Source organism: Drosophila tropicalis, unplaced genomic scaffold (assembly GCF_018151085.1).
Source record: "Drosophila tropicalis isolate 14030-0801.00 unplaced genomic scaffold, ASM1815108v1 contig_859, whole genome shotgun sequence".
In the NCBI taxonomy this organism is placed as follows: domain Eukaryota; kingdom Metazoa; phylum Arthropoda; class Insecta; order Diptera; family Drosophilidae; genus Drosophila; species Drosophila tropicalis.
Window position 1 is genome coordinate 2,824,989 of NW_027173353.1, and position 26,343 is coordinate 2,851,331.

The 26,343-nt window shown below is 35.4% G+C and overlaps 2 protein-coding genes, 2 long non-coding RNA genes and 1 other non-coding gene across 6 annotated transcripts; 4 read left to right on the forward strand and 1 right to left on the reverse strand.

Moving 5' to 3' along the window:
- Positions 1 to 1,187: 1,187 nt before the first annotated feature.
- LOC137581712 (uncharacterized) lies at positions 1,188 to 1,488 on the forward strand. Its single transcript, XR_011033231.1, has 2 exons — positions 1,188 to 1,276; positions 1,342 to 1,488. It is a non-coding gene; the product is annotated as an uncharacterized lncRNA (long non-coding RNA).
- A 56-nt stretch (positions 1,489 to 1,544) lies between these two features.
- Positions 1,545 to 2,069, forward strand: LOC137583122 (uncharacterized). The gene is made up of 2 exons (XR_011033364.1): positions 1,545 to 1,678; positions 1,738 to 2,069. It is a non-coding gene; the product is annotated as an uncharacterized lncRNA (long non-coding RNA).
- A 205-nt stretch (positions 2,070 to 2,274) lies between these two features.
- LOC137582896 (uncharacterized) lies at positions 2,275 to 3,198 on the forward strand. Of its 2 annotated transcripts, none has more exons than XM_068297644.1 (4): positions 2,275 to 2,397; positions 2,453 to 2,584; positions 2,652 to 2,705; positions 2,753 to 3,198. In XM_068297644.1, the coding sequence occupies exons 1-4, from the start codon at positions 2,317 to 2,319 to the stop codon at positions 3,182 to 3,184; spliced, it is 699 nt and encodes a 232-aa protein (XP_068153745.1). In that variant the 5' UTR covers positions 2,275 to 2,316; the 3' UTR covers positions 3,185 to 3,198. The 2 variants fall into 2 exon arrangements, with proteins under 2 accessions (XP_068153745.1, XP_068153746.1); XM_068297645.1 differs by having other exon boundaries at positions 2,759 to 3,198.
- A 505-nt stretch (positions 3,199 to 3,703) lies between these two features.
- On the forward strand, positions 3,704 to 5,498 carry LOC137582658 (uncharacterized). Its single transcript, XM_068297277.1, has 9 exons — positions 3,704 to 3,983; positions 4,041 to 4,139; positions 4,202 to 4,309; positions 4,371 to 4,460; positions 4,542 to 4,628; positions 4,686 to 4,739; positions 4,805 to 4,837; positions 4,904 to 4,990; positions 5,061 to 5,498. Exons 1-9 carry the CDS (start codon positions 3,735 to 3,737, stop codon positions 5,079 to 5,081), a joined length of 828 nt encoding a protein of 275 aa, XP_068153378.1. The 5' UTR covers positions 3,704 to 3,734; the 3' UTR covers positions 5,082 to 5,498.
- A 6,816-nt stretch (positions 5,499 to 12,314) lies between these two features.
- TRNAE-CUC (transfer RNA glutamic acid (anticodon CUC)) lies at positions 12,315 to 12,386 on the reverse strand. The gene has a single exon. It is a non-coding gene; the product is annotated as a tRNA-Glu (tRNA).
- Between the last annotated feature and the right edge of the window lie 13,957 nt (positions 12,387 to 26,343).

Below are 26,343 nucleotides of genomic sequence, written 5' to 3' on the forward strand. Positions count from 1 at the left end.
ATTAATGTGAATATTTAGAATCTTATACAAAGTTTTTCCATTTTCTTTTGGGGAGCATATAAAAAATGCTCATTGAGGGAAAGTTTAATGAAATGAAGAGCAATAACAATGGCAAAAACATAAAGTGAATTCACCATTGGAGCGATTCTAATTCATTGACAAACACATTTTGATTTCAGCGATAATAAAGGGCAAAAAGGGGACAACCGAAGGTGAAATCCTGTAGCCTTATCCTGTGACCGACCGCACACCCCGCGTAGTTTTCATGTTTTACGATTCGCACACATAAAAAATGAGCCTTTGAGAGACGGTAGCAAACGGGAGTCCTTCTTCCTGTTTGATTCTTTTATATTTGCACACGGTGGCGGCATATTTTATAGCATTTTTATGTGGTCATAGTTTTCGATTTGGTCTTGATGCCCTTTTTTATGATCGTTTTATAACTTGTTTGCATTAGAAAAGTGAATAAACGTAAATGCTGGGAAACGTTTTATGCAAAAATCTATTTAAACGATGGCACAATGCATTAAACTCACAATAAATGCAAAAACTCTAGTCCCATATAGCGAATTAACTTGGCATCTGGTTATACATACATAAGTACATATACATTCGTGTACACTTGAGTGAAGCGAAATGATTTTAGATCGGTTATTTACGATTGAGCCATGTGCAAAGTCTAAACACTCCCAAATGAAACTAAAATGCAAAGAGCATTGATCTTAATCATCTCAATAATAATACAAATCACTCAATCAAGGAGTAAGAGTATAGAGACAGACATTGAAAGGATAATGGGAGAAATGGGAAAGAATTTAAAAGCCAGCCAAATCCCCAGTGCACAGCAAAGCAGAAAAATTCTCAACCAATTTGTAAGTAAAGTCTCAAAATTTTATTCAAGTATTGTATTAATTTCGTTTTCTAAATCCTAGAAGGAGTTGGGCAACTATATTGCCAAGGAGACTAAAGGAAATAATCTAGCCTCAAGTCAGGGACTATCCATTATCATAGATTTCTCTAGATCAAGGCATAAGAATGGATTCAGATAAGATATTAGCAATAAATTGAGCTATATATACACCTTATCATTCTGTAACAAAACCATAGAGATATTATGTTTAATTTCCTATACCATATCTAAACTAATTTGTCACAAGCAAGTTGGAAACTTTTGAAAATTCAAAGATATCTCAGTTCTATTTCAGATTTCTAAACGAAAAGGTTTCTCTATAATTTCCCGATGGTTTCAGGTATAAACATTTTAGCTATACTTTTGGTAAGTTTTTTCTTTTATTTTGATCTCTAAACGAAAAACTTTTATCAATGCCCTTTTTCCTGCAGCTTTATGTCATCAAAAAGGATTTGAATAGACAATTCGGACGTCCATTTTAGAGACAATGTCAACATTTTATAGGCAGAACCATTGCAAAATCTTTAAATTAAGAATGAAAACAAAATTCGCAATGCAATAAATTGATTTGCCACACATTTCTGTTAATAATAGTTTTTAGTTTTCAGTTTATGAAAACTTTTTGTTCAAATGACAGCTCCAACAATTTTACTCCATCTGATAGCCATAATTTGTTTGCCCTTATGTCTTACCTGGGAATCGATGCCAAAAATGGAAGACAAAAGACAAATTTTCAAAAATATGCCTCAAAAGATGTCCAAAATATTTGTATGTTAACTTTATTGATCATTTCTGTTGTTAATTAAATAACTCTTAACATTTTGCAGATGAATTTTAGGCGTAATTTTAAGCAAATGCCAACAGCTGACAAAGATAGAAAAGTCTTTGATATAAAACCAGCCGAAAATGCTGTGATAAGTTTCAGTTACTCGAAAAGAAAACATAAAGAAAACATTGCTCCAGCAAGGCAAGCGGAATATTTTTTAAATTTCAATTTCGACAACTATCGTAATCCCAAAGAGAGAAAACGCTTGAAAAAGTCTAAACCGAAACCTTCTCAGAGAACTCGGAGGCTTGGGAATGGCATGCGAAATCCTTATAGTTATTTGCCCATAAAGGGTGAGGATATCTTTAAATAAAATTCAGCTTATAAAGGACATTTGATTGGTTTATTGTTTATGGTCACAAATAACTCATAGACTATTATTTGCAGTGTATATATAACCATCAATTAGTTAGTTAAATATTATAAGATATCATTTACTGCATCGATCACTTTTTGGGTCTTTAGATAACACATTGAGAAAGTTTTAGATACAAAAATTTATCGATGACTCGCTTGTCTACTATAAATACCAAGTGAAATGGCAAAATCTAATTAGTTGAGAAACAAAACAAAAGCGAAAATGAAATCAATTGTTGGCTTGTTATTGGTTTTGGCCCTAGTGGGTCAGCAAGTCACTGGCAAGAGTCTAATCACTAACCTGGTAAGCAAAACAAAATACAACTTACTTTGATAAGCTTTAAATATTTTTTTCTTAGAGCAACTTTACCAACAATATCGGTGAAGATGCCTCAATCTTTGGCAATGAACTGGGTCAAGCTGGCACTCAATTTGGTCAAGACATTTCTAACAGTGCCATCAAATTTGCTCATGAAATCTCTCAAGAAGTGGTTAGTAAATATATGACAGCATTTTGTTTAAAACAAAAAATCTAAGGTAAAGTTTGTTGTATTACAGAAACATTTGCTTAACGAGGAGATTAACACTGTAGTGCAGAAAGTTAATTCCACTGTAAGTTTATGTTTAATTCTTCGTCAAGAACTAAAGCATAATTTTAGTTACAGATTAAGAATTCCACAGTGAGTGACAGTGGCTCATCTTGTGCTTGTGTTTGTGATCAGCCCTCGTTGTCCGCAAATCTCACAAATGAGGCTAAGAAAGTTTCCTCTCAGATGGCCAATGTTATACATAACATGGCCAATTCTGCTACAAATATTGCCAATGATGCTGCCAATGCTGCAAACAATGTGGCCAACAATATTGCTAGTGATGCCAATCAAGCTGCCAATGCTGCCACAAATGCTGCCAATAATATTGCCAAGTCCGCCAACAATGTGGCCAATAATGTTGCCAACGATGCATCACAGTTAGCCAACAATGTGGCCAACTCTATGCAAAATGTGGCCAACAATGTGGCCAATGCAGCTACAAATGTTGTCCACTCAATTGTCAACGATGTCAACCATTTGGTCAATTCCACAGCCAATTAAAGATTATAAACAAATATATATATTCATATAGAATCGGCATTGCAAAGAAGATAAAGGTCTTTAAAAATGTCTTTTATTAATTGGCGTTAAAATCTTAAATATCAACTGATTTCCTAGACCCATGGTAAAAGAAGAAACCACAAATTCCGCTTTGAAAATTTCATAATACTCAAATTATAATGTTTTCCCTTATCGTGATTAACTAATATTTATTTAATTTTAGCAGCCACTTAAAAGACCCAAGCTAATCTTCGATTGCAAATAGTAATCTTAGTAGTAACCAGAAGTTGGTAAAAATCAAAAGAACCCACCGATACGTAAAAAAAAAAAATCCCAAGCTTCAGAACTGTCGCCGTCAGATAACCAATATAAATATATTCAATCAATCAGTGTATATCATATGGCCACTTGACTGTGATTTGTTTTTAATGTCGCATAATAGAATTTATATTTTCCATGATAAGAAATGGACTATAAATGCGGCTACCGTTTGGGCAAGACAAGTTAGTAGTACTTCTCAAGTACAAAGAAAAGAAACATTAAATCGACCATGCAAACCTATCAATTGGTGGCCATTCTTGGCATTTCTCTAATGCTGATTGTCCAGCCGATCAGTGCTGGAACGATTGATCTTAGCTTCGGTGGCCTTATGAGTGATGTGGCTCAGGTGGCTGTGGCTGGGGAAAAGGTCATTCATCAGTTGGAGAATCAAGTGAGCGCTTCGCAAGTGGACACAGTCGTTGAGCCTTCAACTCATAATCTACTTGGCGATATGGCCAATGCCTTGGGTGATTTGACTGTAAGTCTTACTTTAATGGTCAAAACTTATTATATTCATTAGATTATCGTACTTTAGAATGCCATAACCAGCATCAAGTTGGTTAATGCCGAATATATGGAACCAGAGACTCAAAATCTGCTAAGTGATATGGCAAATGGTTTGGGTGATCTAGCTGTAAGTATCTGCTAAGTTTGCTTAACAAATTCTCTGCAATTTCTTCTTATGTACCTATATAGAATATCATAACTAGCATTAAGCTTGAGGATGACCAAGTGGAGCCCCAGCCTCGCAATCTTCTAGGTGATGCCATGGGTGATATGGCTGATGCTTTGGGTGATTTGGCTGCAAGTAGACCATCAGTTATTAGTCATGTAATATATTTAATTAAATATTTGTTCAACATAGAACACAATTACCAGTCTGAATGTTGAGCTTAAGCCAGAGCCCGAGGCACGCAGCGTTTCTTCTGGCTCTTCGATTATAGCTGAGGGTGGTGTAAGTATATCCCATTTTAGTTATCTTATTTGAAGTATTCTTAAACCTTATTTATTGAGATTTTCGATTCCTTCTCTGCAGGCTGTTAGTGCCAAGACCATAGCCGCTGCCGCCAAAGCCGCTGCTCCTTATGTCTCCAAAGTGAATGAAGCTCTCGGAGATTTGGCTGTGAGTTAATGGAAAATCATATTTTTAACTACCTAAGCACTTCCTTTTCCCATATAGAATACCATAACCAGCTTGAATGTTAAAGTGGAGCCTCAATCTGCTAGTCTAGATGTGAGTAGAGAGTCAGAGAATCCAATCCTTATATAATTTAATTATAATTTTCACATTTTACGCAGACTGCTGGCTCTTCCATCATTGCTGAGGGTGGTGTAAGTATTAATTGTTAATTTCCCTCGACCTAAACTAATTATATCCAAATATATTCTCTTACCTAGGCCATCAGTGCCAAGACAATTGCTGCCGCTGCTGATGCTGCTGCTCCCTACATTAAGCAATTGAATGCTGGTCTGGGTGATCTGGCTGTAAGTTATCATTAGCTACTTTTAAATATCTCAAATACTAATTACAATGTTATCCCCCACCACCTTACAGAATGCCATTACCAGTCTGTGAATTCAATAAATATAATCAAACTGTTTATTCCACAACAAAGAACTAAATAAGTTTTCATATTTCAATTGAGAGAAAAGTTTATCAAGAACTTTAACATCAATTAGTTTGAGTAGTGGTTTTGTTTTCGAAACTTTAGAACTATAAACAAGGTCACCACTTAAGACAGATCCGCTCAAATTCCCCTTTTTGGCTGCAGATGCTTTTCTACTCTTGTGTTTTCTCCGAATCGTAAAGAGGTCAAATGATATGTGAATCCAAAACAAAACACAAAATTCAGAACACGTGATTCTCTTAAACATTAGGGGATCAAATTACCTAATAAAATTTCAAGAACCAGCACAATAAAAAGTGTTTGGGGTGTTCTTCAATATGAGAAACTCAATGTTCTTAATAAAGAAGGAAAATATGCTTTGAAAATTAAGGAAATGCAAGTGTTTATAGTTCAAAATATCGAGAATAGATTTCTTATTCAATCCAGAAGTCCTAAAATTTAGTTTATTATTCAAACTTTGAAAACTATCTTGTAAATTTGTAATTTTGCCAATTTTTAATGGACTTACAAAGTTCGTCTCTCGATTTTTTAAATAAAATCTTATCTGTTGACTTGTTTTTAACCTCTTCAACTAATATTTCGATAAATTTTCAATAAAAATCGTGATTTTTACTCACCTTTTGTTTCTTGAATTGCTTTTGAACGACTAAGTACATGGAAATTACATAATAATGTAATGAATTACTACACTGACGGCTACTTGAAGGTTCAAATGAGGAAATTTTGTCCACTAAACCAAAAATTTACCTCTAAAATTTGTTATATTTCCAAACACAACGAATGATTCATACTCGAAACTTCCGATATTTCCAAACTTTTGAGTTCCCTCCCACTAAATTAAAGATCTTAACATATCTCATACACTTCAAACACCCCTCGTACCTTGTTAAACATATTGCTCTTGCTGTTCTTCGTAGTTGTTTTGAAAATTAGGTCATCTTTGCTTAAGGGTCTCCACCTCCGGAAGACAAACCTAATGCTATTCCTATTTGAACATGGAAATTCTGTTGACTGCTATTAAGTTGCTTTATTGAGCGGCAAATTTCATGAAACACGATAATCATGTTATCCAATCCGACCTGTAATTATGAAAATTTAACAAACATTTTGTTAATTAATTTCGGCACCCACGAAAAACAAAAAAACAAAAACGAACGAAAGAAAACGTTAAACCCTTTCAGATCACGCCCACATAACTGACATTTGCTAGCTTCCTAGAATATATAATTTCATATTAAATTTAAATGCAGAAGCCATATCTCTAGGCACGATCTAGGCAAATGCGCGTCTATATTTATGTGATTTGGAAAGGGTATACACCAAAACCCCTTTAATTGGCCACTTTTTGTGTGTTTTTTGACATATTCGACTGTTGTGGGTGGATTTTGTGAGATGAGGTAATTGCTTTTCACATATGTATAGAACTTAGAGACTTGCCAACGCCAAGAGAGCTGAATGCCAACCGGTTTCAGGCTGTTTCTATGTATGTTAGTGGTCAAGGTCTAAGGAGCAGCAGACATCCCAGACAGGGGGACAACAGAATGCAGCCAAAAGCGGAATAAACAATAACAGCAGGCAAAAGCGAAAAAAACAACGAAAAGAAATCAACAAAAAACCAGAAAAACGCATCAACATCCGTTGTGCCAAAGGTTCTATACCCTTTCCAAAATTAACATTTCTCAACAAGTAATTAGAATAGCTTAAGAAACACATAAGCATAGATTAGCCATAATAATTAGTAGGATAATTACTGGTTATCATCGTTAGTTAATATGATTTGATACAGAACCATTTCTCTCTATAAATGAGCGGAAACCTAGAGATTTGTAGAGAATGTTAGCTAAACTCCTCCTCAAATTCCAAATTTATACCTTAGTATGTTTATCTTTTCTACTTGGCAAACTTTTCAGACAAGTTAATGTCCCTTTTGATGAAAAGAGTAAAGCAAGAAATGCGAAAAAGAGTGGAGAACCAAACAAGAGTCACGAGAGTTGCATAAACAATGTATATATATACACATAACTTCAATATATACATACATCCATTTGTATATGTCCGCCTTATATGGTATATATCGAATATGAGTATATAAACAGAGGCGTAGAAAGGATCTTAACAGACAAGTCCTTCAGAAAGTAAGGTCAAAAAGTAAACATTTAAACATTTATTTAGAATTTCAAAAGGATAAAAGTTTCATATTGAAAGCCTAAATATATAAGAATCTTGTGCTTCTTTGATCCCTTTTTGTTACGCTCATGTATCCTTTTATACATTATATAAAGGGATATTTTTAGAAATATGTTTCATATTGGGGTGCTTCAAGAATTGTGATATGAATTGCAAGGAGAGTTCTATTAAAAAAATATAAATCAAAATGTTTATAAATTCTTTTCATAGAATTCTAAGGAAGTTATTCTTCTATACCTAAGAACTAAAGTAATAAGTAAGTTTTAGATCTGGTTAAAGAAGATTTCATTGACCTTGAATCACCCTAATGAGCAAATGCATCATGCAACAACGGCGTGATTGCAACGCAGTAAAAGCTGCATGCAATCATGTGGCATATACATACAACAAATTTAAACGCATTTCACATACACATACATATATATATATACTTGTACTTTATATACTTCTGCAGAAGGTACTTGTATTGCTTCTGTGTTTTGTGTGTCAGAAAAGGGTTGCCAAACCACTCCACTCTCCTCTATATATACACTATTAAGGCGCACGAGCAACAGCAGAAGCAGCAGCATAAGAGACCGATAATGGTCTGCAAGTTGCACATAAAACTGGTTTTCGATTACGTTGCAGAAGCCAAAGGTTGCCTTATCTTATCGACCAAACGAAACTTGCCACTTGACCAAAGACACGAAAAAAAAAAAAACAACCAAAACGAAACCTCAAATGATAATGAAGGCAGAAACAAAAACACAATTGTTTCCTTTTTGAGAAGCACGAAATTGCAGTTAAACGATGCGAATCGTCACAATTTCAACTGTCAACTGTCAGTAGAAAGTTTATCTATAATTTGCAATGACAAAAGAAAAATGATCAGAAGGAAAAAAAAGCAACAGCTTCATTAAAATAACAATTAATTAATTAATGCTCAGGCACACACATATCAAACACCCAGAAGGACCCAAGAAGGGGAGGAGGTCAACATCATTAGGCATGTATCACAATTTTTCTAATACCCTGTAGAGATATAAACCAAAAGGGTATATAAGGTTATCAATGCTTTAGAAAGGAGAATACAAATAGGTAGAGACTTTCCTAAAGGATCAAACTCAGAACTTGACTTAAGTCCATTCCATAATGGATAACAAAAAGGATCATTTTTTGGCAAGAGACTAAAGTTAAGTCATTTTTTACATTCTCCATATGTATTTATATCAAATTCTATAAAAAATCAGAGGGAAGCTCTAATGAATTTACAGGGTAACCTCAAGTCAGAGTCTCATTTTCGACTTTTATTTAGGCAACCGAAAAAATATTCACAAATTAAATTAAATGAAGTGAGTGTGAAAATGTTAAGAACACCGTTGAATAGGGGAAAGGGGCAGACCAACCACACAAATGAATAGCCACAAAAAATAACATTAAACAACACCCGAAAAAAGAAGAAAAAAAACGAGCCCGATCTGCGACTGAACCAAAAAAGGAAACACGCTCAAGTGATTTTCATACTCCCTGCCCACTGCCTGGTGTGGATTTGCCTGGACTGGCTCTGGGTACGCGCTGATGTAAAATCAAGATAAGCAAATTGTTGCCGAAAAACGTAGAGGTACAAAGGAAGCGATTTGGACGTTTTAATGATGATAGAGCATGACACTGAATAAATGAAATAAAAATAAAAAAAAATCTATTTAAATTGTGGGTAAATCAACTGACATTACTGACAGAAACAATGAAAATAAGAAAACCAGAAAATACCACTTGACGAAGGGTGAAAGGAGTTTACTAAATGAACTCTAAAGAATTTCCAAATAAAACTATCATTACTTATGTAGTCAAGGGTACTAAATTTAAGTCTCCTTCCTTCATATTGGCACCTCTCATTCACACAAAAATTCCTTAAAGAAATACATATGTCAAAATTATGATAATATAAAAGAGACCCGCATATGTTGGTTGGTTGGCAGTGGCTTCTGTTGTTGGCCATAAAGAAAAAATTTCGATAATTATTATAATTTAGTTGGCTGCATATTTTTGGTTGTGCTGTTGCCTGTCAAATTGTCGTTGTCATAAAAATAAATGTGAAAAACAAAAACCAACCGAACGTCAAGTGTGTGCGAATGGAGAGTCAAATGTACAATATGCAGGCTCTGGCAGACATAAATGTATCTGTTTTTGGTCTCTTTCAACCTGTTTCTTATGAATTATTATAATTTTTTCCCCCTTTTTTTTTTATTTTGGGTGTCGGCAAGTCTGTTTTCTGTATCCTTTTAGTGTGTGTGTGTGTGCAAACCGGTTGCAAAATTTCAAGTTCAAAAGTGAATTAAGTGAGACAACTGCGTTAAGTGCAAACTCCATTTGCTCCATTTATATGTGGAGAGCTGCGGCAGCAGCAGCAGGCCAAAGTAATTTCAGGGCGAAAATCATTCCCTTCCTTCTAAGCAGGCGTCTCAAGGTCTTGTCTGTCAACTGATAAAGAGATAATGCAGCAAAAAAAAAAAAATGAAGCAAGTAAGTCGACTCGTCGACTCGGGTATACCATACACCAGGTGAAACAAATTTTTTTAAATTTCGAAAACCAAATGTACATATGTATGTCTATTAAATTGTTTTTACATGCTTCATACTATGTGCTATCTCGCTGACTCTACAAACACACGAGCACTCTAGCGCCGCCACTAGCCAACGTCCAATTCTGGCCTTGTGGACCGCGTAGTAAAATACGTTCATACGCATATTTTACATGTTTCTAGTCCGATTTCAATAAAATTTGGTAGTTTTGTAGAAATAGATAAGAATAATTAGTCTGCCGAATTTGAATGCGATAGTCAAAAAACTACAGGAGGAAATCGGTTTTTTCTTAATTATGGAGGCGGAAGTGGGCGTGGCAAAATATGAAAATATATATACTCTGCGCGCATACTACGCCAGTATACATACTAAATTTGGTGACTTTAGCTTTGTTAGTTTTTGAGAAAATCAGTTTTGTTTAATTTTCGGGGGCGGAAGTGGGCGTGGCAAAATTTTTAAATAACCAGTTTCTGCGCGTCTATTAAACTAGTCTGCATACAAAATTTGATGTCGGTAGCTGTCATAGTTTTTAAAAAAATCAGTTTTATGTAAATTCCGGGGGCGGAAGGGGGCGTGGCAAAAAGTTTAAACAATTAGTTTCTGCGCGCTAACTAAACGAGTATATAAACCAAATTTGATGTCTCTAGCTGTTATACTTTTTAAGAAAAACAGTTTTATGTGATTCCTGGGGGCGTAAGGGGGCGTGGCCGAAATTCCAATTAACTCTGAACATGTGCATACTACACGAGTATACATACCAAATTTGGTGGCTCTAGCTCTTATAGTCTCCGAGATCTGCGTGTTCATACGGACGGACGGACGGACGGACGGACGGACGGACGGACGGACGGACGGACGGACGGACGGACGGACGGACGGACGGACAGACGGACATGGCTAGATCGACTCGGCTATTCATCCTGATCAAGAATATATATACTTTATAGGGTCGGAGAAGCTTCCTTCTGCCTGTTACATACATTTTGGCGACTTTAATATACCATTTCACCCTATGGGTGTATGGTATAAAAACGAACAAGCCATGCAAAGAAAAGTGAAGTAGCGCAACTGTCTGTGAGATACACACACACACACACACCACGTATGGGATATATATCTGAAAGAAAAGGGAATGATATCATACATTATTTTTTTTTTTTGTTTTGTGTTGTATTCCTCTTTGCCAACGTTTGCCAATTGCAAACGTTGATGATTTGAAGCATGAAATGCAGAAATGCCATACACAGATACACACACATACACACACAAGTTCAAGTTTGACATGCAGGATCCCATTCAAGGCCCCAACAACAAAGAATGCAAAGCAAAAGGCGAAAAAAAAAGAGAATCGCAAACAAGTTTCGCTTTTATTTAATGCCTCGAGCAGCAGCCCCCTACCCCATTACCCATACAAAGACAAATATTTATATGCTTATGCCCATATACATATGTATGTATGTGTGTGTGTGAATGTATATAGAACTGGTATATACTTGTTGTACGTACTCCCAACATCGTTTTCAACATTTACGTGCCGCAGCATAAAAATGGAACACAGGCCCACTACTGTGAGAGATCGCTGGCTTCTCCCTTTCTCCGGGACTCCGGGGCACTTAATGCTCCACTGATTGCAACGATCGTTGGGCTTTTGAGTCTTGCTTGGTGGATGGGAAGATGGAAGAGAGCCTGTGCCTCCCCATAAAAGGGCAAGACGCAGACATGCCAAAGACGTGGCAGCATTAAAAGATACAATTGTATCTTTGGGTCGGTCAGTGTGTGTGTATCTTTGTGTGTCACACAACAAAAGCAAAATGAAAGAAAGCAAAGCAACAAAAAAAAAAAACCGAAAGGAGCTGAAATTAAAGTAAGGCAGGAGGTTTCTTGGGCCACAACAAACCATATGTTTAGATCGCATGTATCTGCTAGATACTACAATGGGCATTTAATTGTTTTTGCTTCTTCCTCTCATTCCATGCCCTTTTCTGCTTACTTGCTAGACAACTTTAATATCAACTTGCTGGGCTTGGCCATGCATTGTGAAGTGGCCTAGACTGGACTGCAAATGGTGGACTGATGCAACTTTGTTGCAAAATTAAAAGTGATTTCTCAGCAAGGATGCTTCGTTTTCTTGTTTTCTCTGCCGCAACGCGGTTGATTAATCGCAAATCGTGCACACGCTATCGCCAAGGGATCACGTTCAACTTGCTGGCAAGTCGTTTAAAAATAGTCGGACATTTAGCGATCCATTCCTTTAGATATGTATGTACATATATGATGAACCAGATCCACTGTGGAACTCTGAAGCCAAGCCATCAGCTGTAGAACACACAAAATTGCCAATTACAACTGCTCTAAATTAGTCAATAAACAAAAAAAAAAAAAATAATAATTAAATTTAAAAGAAAAAAAAATAAATCACAAAGTGTTTGTATTTCCCATACCGGGAATTGAACCCGGGCCTTCCGGGTGAGAGCCGGATATCCTAACCACTAGACAATATGGGAGATGCGAAGCTCTCGGCCAAAGTTGCTACTCAAAGCTCATTTCGTTTTGCTCTGTTGGTATAAATAACCTATTATGTCTGTGCATGAATCACCCGATTCACTTTGACTTTCCATTCAAATCTTATTGTTAATGTGGAGTGATTATTTTTTGGCTACAGTTGTAAAAGTTATAAATGTTTATTGGCCAAAGTCTTAAGTAAACTAATTATTAATGTTGCTAATATCTAAAGCACAAATCTTATTGTTAATGTTTTAAACATTAAATAAAAAGCGAAACTAAAGCAATTTCGTCACTCTAAATGTTATACAAAAAAAAAAAAACTCAAAAAATGCATATAAAAAACGAATTTAATGAAATAAAATTAATTAAAATCTATGATATCAACTGTTAATCTCAAAATGTTTTAAAAATAAATATAGTTTCAGACAAAATGACTTATAGTTAACTATTAAGTAATGAACTTTTTCGTAAATAATATATAATAAATACAATTATTAATTATACTTTTTTATAATTCATAAGGATTTACCTAAGCTGATTTACCCAATGGCATAGCCAAAATTCGAATTCGGGGCAAGGCAACTCAAGGATTTGCAATAAGGATCGAATGCCAGTAAGCAAAATTCTTTAACTTTTATCATATCTTTTGAATTTCAAGACATAATATTCTATTTTTTCCGAAAAATATCAAACTTCAACTTATGGGTTTTAATATTTATAGGTTTATTACTTTTTTTTTTTTTTCTTCTGTTTTTATATTATTACAATATTCAAAGGCTTGGGCTTACAATTAGACGAAAACTATATCCATATACTAGCCTGAAACTCGAACCTGGATGCTCCTCTTGTTCTGTTATTATAGGTTTAATATAGATTACTGTTAGTATTTTGAAATGGTATCCATAGGAAGTATTTATAATTGCATAGAATCAATTTTCTTATTAAAAGCACGACGGGTGGTATCTTATTTAAACCTGCAATTTCTGATGGGGTCATTAAGTAGAATATAGTTTCAAGATATTCAAAATATTCAGATATTTAATAGAGACTAGTTTCATTTACATATTTTGGTTTCTTTTTTGGGTTTTGATCCTAAACAAAATGTTGAAATGAGAAGGTCTAGTGAAAAAACTTCCAAACTATAAGCAATTCAGTCATTCACTTGACATCTGTTGTTTGTATTACACTCACTATCACATGGGGTACATAAATTTAAGCTAGAAGTTTGCAGGATTCGAAAATATCCAAATAAACCATATGTAAGATTATTCGTATATTGATCAGCGAAATATGTATATAAATTTAGTACACTTTATGGGACCAAATGTCAAAGAAATTCTGTCATTCCACGTTTCTCACTGATAAAAATGTTAAAGAAATCTACAAAATATCAAAGGAATTGTAATATATTTTAATTTAATAATTATAAAATATAACATTTAATGCCTTTTTATCAAGGTTTTCTTCAATTATACAGTGCATTTTCTTGTTTTCTTCAAGGCACAAAAGGAAATTGAATAAAAAATTAAACTAAAATCAAACATAAAGTAAAGTTCAAATATTAACCTTTCATAAAAAGCCTTAAATATAACTTTTAAAAATATAATATATAGATCAGTCAAGAATGATATATAACCATCGACTATGACGATCAAATATATGAGTAACATTTCATTCTCAAAGATAACTAATCTCATAAATATCTGTACAATAAATGTGGCACAGCTTTCATGGACCATCAATTCAGCTGGTTTCATATCTGAGAAGAGAATTACAAAAGGCACATGCTCTTTGTTGAGATAGTTGGAATGATTTATATCAAATATTTACACATTTCTTAGACTGGGCCTCATCTAGCTGATGGCAATGAAATCTTCAATCTGCCTCCACCAGAGACCGAGAGAGCTGGAGCCAATCTTATTTTTTTGTCCCCTCTATGACACCAACAAGTGTCTTCTGTTCTTCTAAGCAGCATATGTTCTTTATTTGAAACGTAACATCATGTCATGGATCCCCCCATCCCCATCACCCATCACTTTTGCCCCTCTATCATTTCCTCCCTGTGTCTGTTTTTGTGGATCATTTGGCAAAAGTCATAAATTACGAAATACTTCCAATTCGAAAGCAGTGAAACGCGCAAATAAAGAAACTCATTTGTTTAATTCAAAAGTCTCATGTGGATGGGGTGACATGGTCACAATTTTCTTGTATGCTAATTAAGTGAGAGTCAATTTCAAGGTTCGCCTACAGTGCTGATAAGGCAAAAGAAAGAAAACTCAAACAGTCTGCGAGTTTCTATAAATCAAAACTCCCAATGTTATGCTGACAGGAGGCGACCTTTTAACCCTTCTCTTGTCCCTTTCTTCTAATTATTCGACAACAAAGAAAAGATGGAAAATAATGTATGTATAAGATACAAATAAATTTTAGAAAAATAACTTCTTGGGCTGCCCAAAACGGTGGCCATGGCGTGATGAACGACGCCCTGGGGAACGTTTTGTTACCCCATACACCGGACAAATTGCTTACAGCACAAAATGCAAATCAAAATGACAAAAGCAATTAAATTTAACCCATTTCCAATACAACAAAAAATTTCACCTTTTTTCTGCTGTTTTTTTGCGGTTATTTCATGTGGAAAATGTACTGCATCATGGACCAGAAGGGCTTCTTTGTTGTTGCCAACAGTTGCAAGGGGAAACCACAACCAAAACTTGGCCATAATTTAATACCCTTTCCTGGAATGCCCAGTAGTAGGAGGCAAAGACACTGCCAAAATGCGTATACCCTTTCGAAAAGGGCATGAAAAAAAAAAAACACAAAAAAATAGGTAAAAAAGGACATTTTTAATTATTGGCGCCTGCATGTGTCTCAATTTAAATTAGCTGCAAGGGTTTTTTTTCGGTTTTTTTTTTCCTCTCAAAGAAAATTAAAATTCAATTTAAAAATGCCAAAAAAAAAAAAACATAGAAAATCTTACAACAAAAGTCGACTAATTTGCTTTGGGCCATCCGGGGGGTGGCTATCCTTGACACTTCAAAGGGTTGCGTTTTCTATATCCCTTCTGGTTTTTTTTTTTTTTTTTTTTGTTGGCTATGGAAATTAGTTTTAGAATTTATTACTGGCTGGCATTTAACGCGCACTTTTCAATTGCCATAAAATATGATTTATTATCATCATATTTAATAAGCATCATTTTAATTTTGCCAAGAACCATTCAAAAAGGGGGAAACTGTCTTAGGTCTCGCCCCAATTAAATGAAGCTTTTAACAACGGGATAGTGAATAGGGAATGAAATGGTAAAGGGGAAGGAATTGAAGAGAAGTTGTTTAGTGGCCTCTGGTATCTGTATTTCTTCCAGACTATTCATCAGTCATGCAATCGCTGCAAAACGGCTGCGATCCTCAATGACATTGAAATGTGCAATTGGCATGCCGAGAACTTCCCAGCAAACAACCACGACAACGACAATAAGAATAATGATCATCATTATCATCATCTTCATAATGATGACACTGGCGATGAGGGCGGCCCCCGCCAGAAAAACCTTGAAAACGACAGCCAAAGAGCTGTCTCTGTTTCTGTCCCGCGATGCCAGTCCCGGTCGCGGGATCAACACAAAAGCCGCGTGCAAAAGTAAACAGCGAAATCAACGCACAGTGGTTTGAGATTCATATACAAAAGGTTCAAAATTACGAAATCACTTACATACTTTCCATTATATATTATATTTAAAATTCCAACCTTTGCGGGAAAGATGAAATTTTCTCCATGAGTTAACAAAAAAAAGGCAAAAATCTTTTCTTAACCATAAAAAGAAGAGTTGTGACTAAAATATTCGATTCAATTTAAAGTCACACTAGCTACGTTAGAAACTTTACTAGTTTTTGATCGATTTCGAAAGGTTTTTAGGGAAAATAAAAGATATTCCAAGGCCAACGTAATCATTTTCTAAATCCTAAAAGTAAGTAAACTAAGTAGTAATGAGTGTTAACTTCAATTGCTTTCGAGATACTTATTTTATAATATCAACAAAGACAAAGAGACAAAATTCTGTTCAAAAGTAATCAGAATCAAGTAGAATTCAATCTGAATGCTTAGTTAGTTGGACTTTAGCTCCCCATACAAATTACATTAGGAAAAATGACAAATTGTATCCCAAAATCCCAAGAAAGGGCTAGAAATCTACCTATATTAATCTAATTTTGACGCAAAATACATATGTTAGTAGATCAAAAAGTACGGAAAAAAGGAACAAAAAGTTGGTTTCCATAACACTGAATGGCTTAAATGCCATATGTAGAGTATAAATCTTATATCTCTAACCACTGTAGAGTTAAAGTTAAAGTTGGCAAGTTGCCTTTTTTGCACGACGCCTGATCCCTGTCCCTTGTCTCCTGTCCCATGGCCAGAACAAACATTGTTAGCACTAAATGCGCCTCGGCGTCGTTGTCGTTGTTTTATACTATCACACTACTACTACTCCTACTTGCCCTCCCCCCTGCCCTTTTGAGGGACTGCATTCGTTCTCTCCATTCCTGCTGGTTTTTCTCTCCTTTTTCGTTGTGTTTCTTCTTTTACTTACCACCCAGCTAAAACAATATTTACACGCCGTGCACGAAGTTGCAATGTGAAATGTTGCTGGTGTCGACAGATACGCCAAGGCATTAAAGTATAAAAATAAGAACGTCTTCGTCTGTAGTAAATCCCAAGCAGTTCCCTGCCTTCTCCACCTCCTCCTGATCATCAACAATCCGACATCATCGTCGTCATCTCATCAAGTTTTGCACTGTCGTGAGAGCGCACAGCACTTGAAGTTGCATTTGCTTGGCCTTGAAAATGGTTCTTCCTCATCCTTATCCCTCATCCCAGCCAACTCCCAGCCAAATACAAATACAAATAACATTTTCGGGACAGACCAAGTTAGTTTTGTGCATTTCATTGTCGAAATGATTGCCAAAAGGCTGCAAGAACCCTTGCCATGGTCCCTTGCATTAGCCATGGCAATGGCCATAAAAATAAAAAAAAAAACACAAAAAAACCAGCAACAACTTGGGCAACATTTAAAAATACCGCTGGCAGGCGCAAATATTTTCATTTTATGTCCCTCAGCTGCCATGACACGACAACACGAAAGGAGTGAAGCGAAATAACCAGGCCCAAAGCATAAATTTGAAGTGTGCAATTTCTCTAATGTCTGGGATGAAAAGGAGTTGGCTCTTGGCTCTTGCAGTTCAAGTCCAACTCGGAGTCGGAGCCGGAGTCAAAGTTTTGAGTTGGCGGATGGAGTAACAAATTTTTCTTGTTGTTGTTGTTGTTGGTGTGAGAAGTGCCGGAAAAGAGAAAACCGCCATTGATGGCCAAGCTGTTGCTACACACACACAGAATGAAACAAAATAAAAAGCGAAAACGAAAATGAAATTAACATCATTTTTATGCAACTTCGAAGTTCAAAGACTCTTCGAATACCCATGTCCATATACTCTCTGGCTCTCTGGCTAATGGATAAAAGTAAAACTAATTAATTTGGCCACTAAAAGAACACATAAATCAACTTTAATATTCATTAAACAAGAACAATAAAGAACCGAATAATACATCATAAATTGCATACCCTTTCCATACATTTCAATGGGTGATAAAAAAAATAGCTATAGACTATAGTGATATAACTTTTAGATCTCCTTGACCTCTTTTTACAAAATCTTTTGATAAAACTCAAACATTTTTATTGGAAAAACAGGTTTAACTTATTGTTAAAAGAATGAAAAGAAGGGACCATAGATGTTCCAATACGTCATCGATTGTCTGATCTTCGAATCATTCACGAATCATTCATAACTCTGACGTTCAAATTGTGTCGATTATACTTTAAGGAGCAAGGATTAAATGATGTAAAGTTGATGCCTAGGACTAGTTACTAGGATTTTTTTGAATACAAACAAGTCCCAATTCACAACAAACCGTTTTTGACTCAGCTTTCTTTCAAAATCAGGACCAACTTGGCAATGATATTTCAATATTTTTGAATCCAGAATGGAACATCTACTTTACGCATATTCCAACTCGGATGTAGTTAAATCTAGCAACTTATTGAAAAGTTTGCCATAAATAGAAATACCCTTAACTAGAGTATCAACAAGAACCAAACAATACAAGTCCGCCTTGAATATTCCCTTTTGGTGTTGTGTCTCTGGCCCTGTCTCTGTGTCTTTTGGTTGGTTCCCCAACATTTTTGGTCATGGCCTTTTGGCACTGGACCCTGACATTGGTGCACATTAATTATTGTTTATGCTGCAGACAGTGACTGCAGTTGCCCGGCAGAACAGGCAACACAATGCAAACATTAGTTGACTTGTTGCCGTGTCAAGTTCAAGGGTTCATTAAGAAAAAAAAAGGCAGACAATGGTGCCTTTGGTGTGTTTTCTTTCTTTTTTTTGGTCCAATCCGGTCTGGTTCGCTCTGATCCCAGTACGACCCACGCCAACAACACATACACACACATTCGTTCTCGATGATGCAAAAACCTGCGCCGGATGCAACAAAGATAAAAGCCTTCTCTTACCTTCTAACAACAACAACAAGGAAAGGGGAGCGGGCACGTTCAAAAAGACAAAAACGTAGGCAAAAGTATCTTATTCAATAGGCAGAGACCAGACCAGGCCAGGCCAGACCAAACCCAAGTTTTCGTAATCTCAATTGTCAGCTTTGCATTGCTCTCTGATACGTGTGACCCTAATCTGTATTGACATGTTTCAGAAATTAGATAATAAAGTTGTTGCTCTGGCATCGGGCTTGCCATTGACAACGACTACAATGAAATTTAAGAGATCCCCTCTCCAAACTCTGTATCTGCCTTCCCTCCACCCCTCTCTCACTCTCACTCTATGTATGTATATGTTTGTAAGTATATGGAGCCGAGCCCAGTCGGGCATAATTTAATCCAATTAAAGTATGGATTTATGGACTAGACACTCGACTTGACTACTTGCCTGCCCGACTGCCAGCCGGTTTTCTTTAAATTTACCTCCTGTAAAAACCCTTTTTATGGCCCATTCGTGACCCGACTGCAATATATTGCACATACCAACTCATAGATATATATATAAATATATTTATCAAAAGATATCGTTCTGTTCATTAATAGTCCACAACGAGTTGCGAATTATCATCATCACCCATCGTCATAGTCATCATCATCATCATCATCATCATTATCTTTGTCATCGTCATCAGATTTAAGCTGACAACTTTCATTGCTATGCCAACTGCAGATAAAAAGCATTTCAAGTGCACTCGACTTGATGACAAACGGTGTGAAGGTAAAAAAAGTGCACACAGTAAAAGTAAAACTAAGGAACATGGATAAGAAAAATATTTCCTACTCTTGAATTTTCTATACTCTTACTGATACGAATAGATATCTTATCCTTACTTGTTTGCCTTAACACAAGCAAGTTAATATTAGATTGGTTTTCACATCTTTCCTATAGCTCTTATTACCTATTAAACCTTAAAGAACCTACAAGTTTTGACAATATGAAAAGTTTTTGTCTTCTAAAAATATATGAAAAATTGGTTAATTCTCTTAAACCAGTTTCAATTTACGAGATGTTCTCCAACGAATTTGATTTCAATTCTTTTTATAGTACTCTTAAAATCATATCAAGATTATTACATTATGGCGTTATAAGTTGGTAGAAATCTCTCTATGAAAGAGTATAGAAAACAGCAATAATTATAAACCGCAAGAGGTAAAAAGTAATTACATATATTTCTAAATAGAAACAGAAATTGAGAAAAACGTCAGATAGATGAGTCTGCCTTCTGCTGAATGGGTGTTAGGTGCTCCGCTCCGGGCTGTTAGACAGGAAAAATAATAACACAAATCAAAGTTTATGCGGTGAATGGAAACCCAATAAAAGTCCCTGTATAGTTATCCAGAATCCAGTACTTACTTGTACTTACTTTTTAAGAAGAATGGCAAAAGTACTTTATATTAATGAAAGTTAAGAATAATCATTTAATCTTTTTCTAAATTGCAATTCAATTAATTGTTCTTGAGAGTGAGTTTCCTGGAATTCATTTCATGGATTGATAAGCGGCATAAACGCATCTCCCACACACATAGAAATGCAAAAAAAAGTTGCCCCTGTATGCGTAATTAGCATGCACGCAAATAAATTGTTAGAGCTGCCTCCTTTGCGGATTGTGTGCGATTTGTACAAATGGGTGGGCAATGGGCGGAGGAGGAGAGAGAGACCATCAGAGTCATGCCGCTCGATTTAACGAGCTGCGACTGCAGCAGCGAGGCACAGTCAAAGGCTTTCAACGCTGCGGCTCCAACATTGCCATCACCCACTCCGACACCAACGACGTCGTCGGCGTCGTCGTCGTCGTTGACTTTGGTTGCGTCTGGAAGACTAGTATGGAGCATGGTGAGGGGGGGGTGGAACTGGTGGTGGGGAGGGCAAACATACAGCACACACCACACGCATTTGAAGAATTATGAGGCGACAGCAACGCACATTTCACTAAAGGAGCTGACTGAGCAGCAAAGTTACCCCTTGAGCACCAGCTCCATCACCTCCACATTCCCCTCCTCCCCTCTTGCTCCTCTTGACTCCCCCTCCTGCACAACTCTTAAGCAGTCTCTGTGCATGCAACGTAGCGTTTCAATTTATGCGAAGTGATTCGTCATGCGGTTAACTTTAGAATCTGCACAACCATATATGTTTGTTTGCCACTCCGCACTTCATGTACAGTGAAAAATCACTGGAAATTCATAGAAGTGTTCGAGAAACTTTCGAAAGAAAAGCATAACAAGTCAATTTTTTATCCAACTTATAACTTTTAAAATAAGTTTAATATTTGTAAGGGCATAAAAAATAACTAAAATAAGGTAGTAACTATATCAACTTTCTCTGAAACTATAATTGAGAATGAAAATGAAACTAAAGAACTTAAGACAGAAGATGCTGCAAGAACTAAAGGACTTAGTATTAACTTTAACATAAAGAGAGTTGATAATCTACCTGAAGAAAAGTGAGTTATTCATGAATAACTTTTACATATCTGTGCATCATTTGTTAGTTTTCACTGTACTTGTAGTTATATGTGGGTTGGGTATATACTTATACATATATATATACTTATTGTTGCTAGGTGCAGAGTCTCTACGAGGCATTTGCATATGACAGCGAGTTGGGGGCATTGAAACCTAGATGGGAGACTACAACAAAGCCCATAGGCAGAGAGAGAGACAAACAGACAGACAGACATACATCTGCACATAGGCCATAGCCCAAGTGCAAGGCAATATTAAAGAAGAGGTTGGTGGGGGGAACTTGGTCGGGTGGGGTAACAACGACTCAATTGGCAACGTTGACACTACCATTTGTTTCGCTTTTCATGCCTTTTGTATGGCCTTTCGTTTTAACTTTTTCCTTCATTTTCGTTGCATAGACGAACATTTGGCCATGAAAAAGTTTAAATACCTTTTTGTCGATACCACGAAGTTCCTGCCTCGTTTGTTGTCCCTCATTATTAGGTAATAGCCGCATGAGTTAGTTGGCAATTGATGATTAGCAGATAGCCCTAGCCAGTCAGCCTATGGGTGTGGTCACAGTCAGAGTCCCAGAGTCAATATAATTTGTCAATAATAAATTATTGCACTTTGTTGTTGCTGATAAGAGAGTCGACCAAGTTAGTGCTAATGAAGTTATTGTTTGCCAGAAGTTCTCAGACAATTCATGTGGATCCTTCTCGTAGATGAACTCCTCACTAGGCGACTTAATTGGATTCCTTTATCTATAGTTATCTAATTATTATAGCTTTCGCTTAAATTTCTTTACGGATGATTCAGTATTCAATTGATAATAGCAAATTCCCAGCACTTAAAATAAATAAACCTCAATCAAAAAAAGGTCAATTTGTATAGAAAAATGCGGCACTTTTTATCTAACAAAATCTATGAACATAAAAAAAAACAAAATTAATAAATTCAAATGACCACAAAAAAAAAAAAAAAAAACCAAAAACATATAAAAATAGGCCGAACTGACAAAGATTTCCGATGGAGAGGAAGATTGGGTAGGGTAGGCTCCGTTTTAATTTGTTAATTTACCACAATGTCTAGGTTTTAATAGGCAGCTGTCTTAAGGGGGCTTCAGAACTCACACACACACAGACACACAGATACATTTTCCCATGCTGGGATCTGCGCGTGGCTTTATGCTTAAAGGTCCCCAATTTGTGATCAAGTTTGCCTTAATACTCTACATTTTGTGCAGATTACAAGGGAGATGAGAGTCTGTTATCCCAGTTTGATCAGCTATAAAATTCTGTGGATACAGTAAGAACTAGACCATCAACTTCTTAAAGTTTTTCTTATCAAAATCTCTTCTTTGCCATTTTCGAAAGGGTATACCATGTTTTTTATGATCAAAAATGAAACGATTCTATGGGGACTCTTATGCCATTTTAGTAGATGAATGATTTATGCTCCAAAATACGTTTCATTTCATTCCAAATTGCGTAGTTACGCATGTTGAGCGACGATGAGGATGAGGATGACGATACTGAGCCATTCCCAACTCGATCTGTCAATATAAAAAAGCTAGAGGAAGAGAGAGTGAGAGAGATAGAGATTCAATCCCATTGGCTTATTGGGAGACGAGACAAAACTTTTCTTTTCTTCTCCTCTTTTTGGTTTAATGAAATTTTTGTATTCAGTTTAAAATGAAATAGACACACAGGGGCCACTGGGGCGGTTCCTGGAATTTTTGGAGCGGATGTGTTGATTTATGTACATATGGTTGTCTTTTTTTTTTTTGCGCTTCTTTTTTTTATTTTGGGGAATGGCATTGCGTAAGATGTTGATGCTGTTGTTGTTGTGTTTTGTTACGAAATCAACAATAAAAGCCGATTTACAATTGAGTCGAATTAATTTAATTGAGCTGACTCTCACAAAGACTAGGGAAAGGGGTAAACAGAATCCTGTGGGAAATGTCTGGCATGTACCGTTAAATGATGACTTTCTGACCAAGGTACTACCTATCTACCTACCTACATTTGAATGTATGTATGTATGTATAACCTGCACTTTGGGTTGCTCTGTCGCTGGTCATGGTCTAATTGCATTTAGCCCTACCATCAAAAGGGTTAAATAGACATGCAAAATTTGATCAACTGCCAAAGGCATCTTCCCTATGTGCCCCCACTTTGGACGCATTAATCCAATTCCAGCGGATGTGACGGTCGACGGTTGACAAAACAACAATTCGCATGCAACGACGAACGTCCCTACGAAACCAAAAGTGCATGACAATGTCCATAAAATAAGCCAAAAAACAAACAACCAACAGAACCGCAAACAAAAAAATATAAAGTTTTTTTTGTTCTTTTTTTTTATGCAACTAAAGATTGAGAGCACACAGATACCCACCAATACATACACATCTAGATACATACATAGGTAAACCTTTTGATGGTGCGGGAGTGGACAATTTTTGCAGTCTGGATTCATGCAATTAACCTGCTAAACCGCTGTGACGATAACTGTCCATAAACATATATATTTATATATGTATATCTTCTATATATACCACAAAAAAAAAGAGAATTTTCCATGTATTATGTAATGGAGTCGACTGCAAGATATCCTTTAACCATTCCGGATCGGAGGAAATACTGCCAACTCCGAAGAAAGCGCTTATAGCTCAGTTGATGATCAGATATAGCCTAAAGATATATCAAAATATAAATTATTCTATATTAAACATATTTTCTTTAATCAAAAAAGTCACTTAAGGGAGTTGCCTCCGATTTGTGTTAAACAGTCAAGTTTGGCTAAAAAACTTTACCAAAAATTGTTCAAAAATTCGAAATATTTTCAAGAGTTTTCTTTAACAACTAATTCTTAAAATATCTAATATAAGCGTAACTATAAAATATAATATAAAACTATTGAACTATTTGTTCATAAACTCTCTTTTCTTTGAAATTTATTCCCCATCTAATATCCTTTAATAGAAATGGTCTATAGGGTATATAGATATGTACATATATGTATACTCAAATACCATAATAAAGGCCGAGAGAAACATAAAATAAATTAAACAGGCTGATCGAGGGTATGAGTTAAGTACGGTTGAATTCTATGAGAAGGAAGCACTGAAAACTGTGTTCCCAAAGTACTGCCTAGCTACTGGGTGGAGCTCTGCAAAAATATGTTGGAGCTCTTCTATGTATACATACAAATTATATTTAAGGGGTTGATCATATATGTACATACATATGTATGTATGTAATATGGCTGTGTGTGTGTGTTTATGTGTTGTACTTTCCCTTTCATGTGCAGAACGGCAAAACAAAGGAAAACATCAAATGACAATGTGGTAGCATGTTTTGATAGGTTAACATGCCGCTACATAAATATATATATAATTGGCAAAATCAAATTATGGAACATTAATTCAAATTAAGAGATGATACATCATTTATATTTATATGCTGTTATTAAAAAACAACCTAACAAACTAAAATGTGCGACAAAATCTATAATTTCAAGATCTTTTGTCTGTTAGCTTTGAAAAGAAATGGCAAAAAGAGAATATATTCTTTGATGGGGTATAATTTCCTCTTTCTAGTACAAAAATATATGATAATTGATTCGCAGTTTTCAAGATAAGACCCAATTTCGGATCAAGGATATGAGAGATGTCCAGAATATTTGAACTATACAGTTTTATTTCTTGAAAAACTGTTGGAAAATTGTGATTTTAAGAATTTATTTTAATGAATTCCTAAGATTTATTTCAAATAAATAGATTTCTCAATATTTTTAAGAAATTGCTCGTTTGGATTCGTTTTTACCACCAAATACTTTCGAATATATATAACTTTTTTGCATATTTCAAAAAAAAAAACTTTTCTACTTAATAGAGATCTATCTAAATCTTAGGAATTCATCTACTTAAGATAGGAAAAGTTTCCTTATTTTTTGATTAATTTTGAATATTAATAGAGAAGAAAAATATTATTTTACTTAAAGCTTGAAATTAAAATTCGTTTAAATTTTATCAATGATTAAATTAATGATTGATTTTAGCTCTTAGCATGTTAACCAAGAACACATGCTTAACTAATACTGTAAAAACACTTTAGCATACTTTAAGGAACTTGAAACTTAAAAACATCAATTAAAACAATGAAAAGAAATAATAAATTGAAATATTTTAAGTCGGAATTAGAACATTTCGAATTTTGTCGGGTCTAGAACAGAATTTTGGGGAAAACTAAGAAATTTTAGACGGAAAATCGTTATTGAAAATCGAAATTTGAAAGATCTTCTAAAATCTCAGTTTTAAGAGAGAAAGTATCACTCACTTACCTCCCCCAAAAACCCCCATATATAGGATTATATGTTTCCGATATTCGAGTTTTATAATTTACAAACAAATGCTTTGATTCTCTTAAGATCTTCTAAGCCACCAAACAAATTTTCGAATCTCAAGCTAAGCTTACTGTTTGATTATTTCATTTGATTCTTAACTTTAAATATATAATTTATGGCTTTTGTGGGGGTCTAACTCGATGAAGCCGCCGAAAGTCATGCATGTAAGCGTCTTATGGCATACAAATAGACACAAAAACCAAAATTTCATTGCCAATGGCTGGCAATATGAATAATCGCCCCCAATCTCATGCCCATAGCCCATTCGCCAGGCATTTATGACTCACTAAAAGCGACCGCAAAACATATAAAAACATAAGCACAACAACAACGCATAAACTAGCAACAAAATATGTACAAAATAATAATGCGCAGTAAACAAATAATAACAACAATGGTGAAAATCGAAAAAAAAAAAAACGAAGGAAAAAAGAGGCAGAGAAATTCAATAAAACGAAGAATATAAAACCCAGAATCCAAGTCCAAAAAGGGGAATCCAA

What these genes read in the sequence shown, in the direction of transcription:
- LOC137582658 (XM_068297277.1), top strand. Translation starts at nt 3,735, where the DNA reads ATGCAAACCTATCAATTGGTGGCCATTCTTGGCATTTCTCTAATGCTG. An exon ending in ATGCCTTGGGTGATTTGACT is followed by an intron (nt 3,984 to 4,040) that starts GTAAGTCTTACT and finishes ATCGTACTTTAG; the next exon opens with AATGCCATAACCAGCATCAA. An exon ending in CCATCATTGCTGAGGGTGGT is followed by an intron (nt 4,838 to 4,903) that starts GTAAGTATTAAT and finishes TCTCTTACCTAG; the next exon opens with GCCATCAGTGCCAAGACAAT.
- LOC137582896 (XM_068297644.1), top strand. Translation starts at nt 2,317, where the DNA reads ATGAAATCAATTGTTGGCTTGTTATTGGTTTTGGCCCTAGTGGGTCAG. An exon ending in ATGAAATCTCTCAAGAAGTG is followed by an intron (nt 2,585 to 2,651) that starts GTTAGTAAATAT and finishes GTTGTATTACAG; the next exon opens with AAACATTTGCTTAACGAGGA. An exon ending in TGCAGAAAGTTAATTCCACT is followed by an intron (nt 2,706 to 2,752) that starts GTAAGTTTATGT and finishes GCATAATTTTAG; the next exon opens with TTACAGATTAAGAATTCCAC.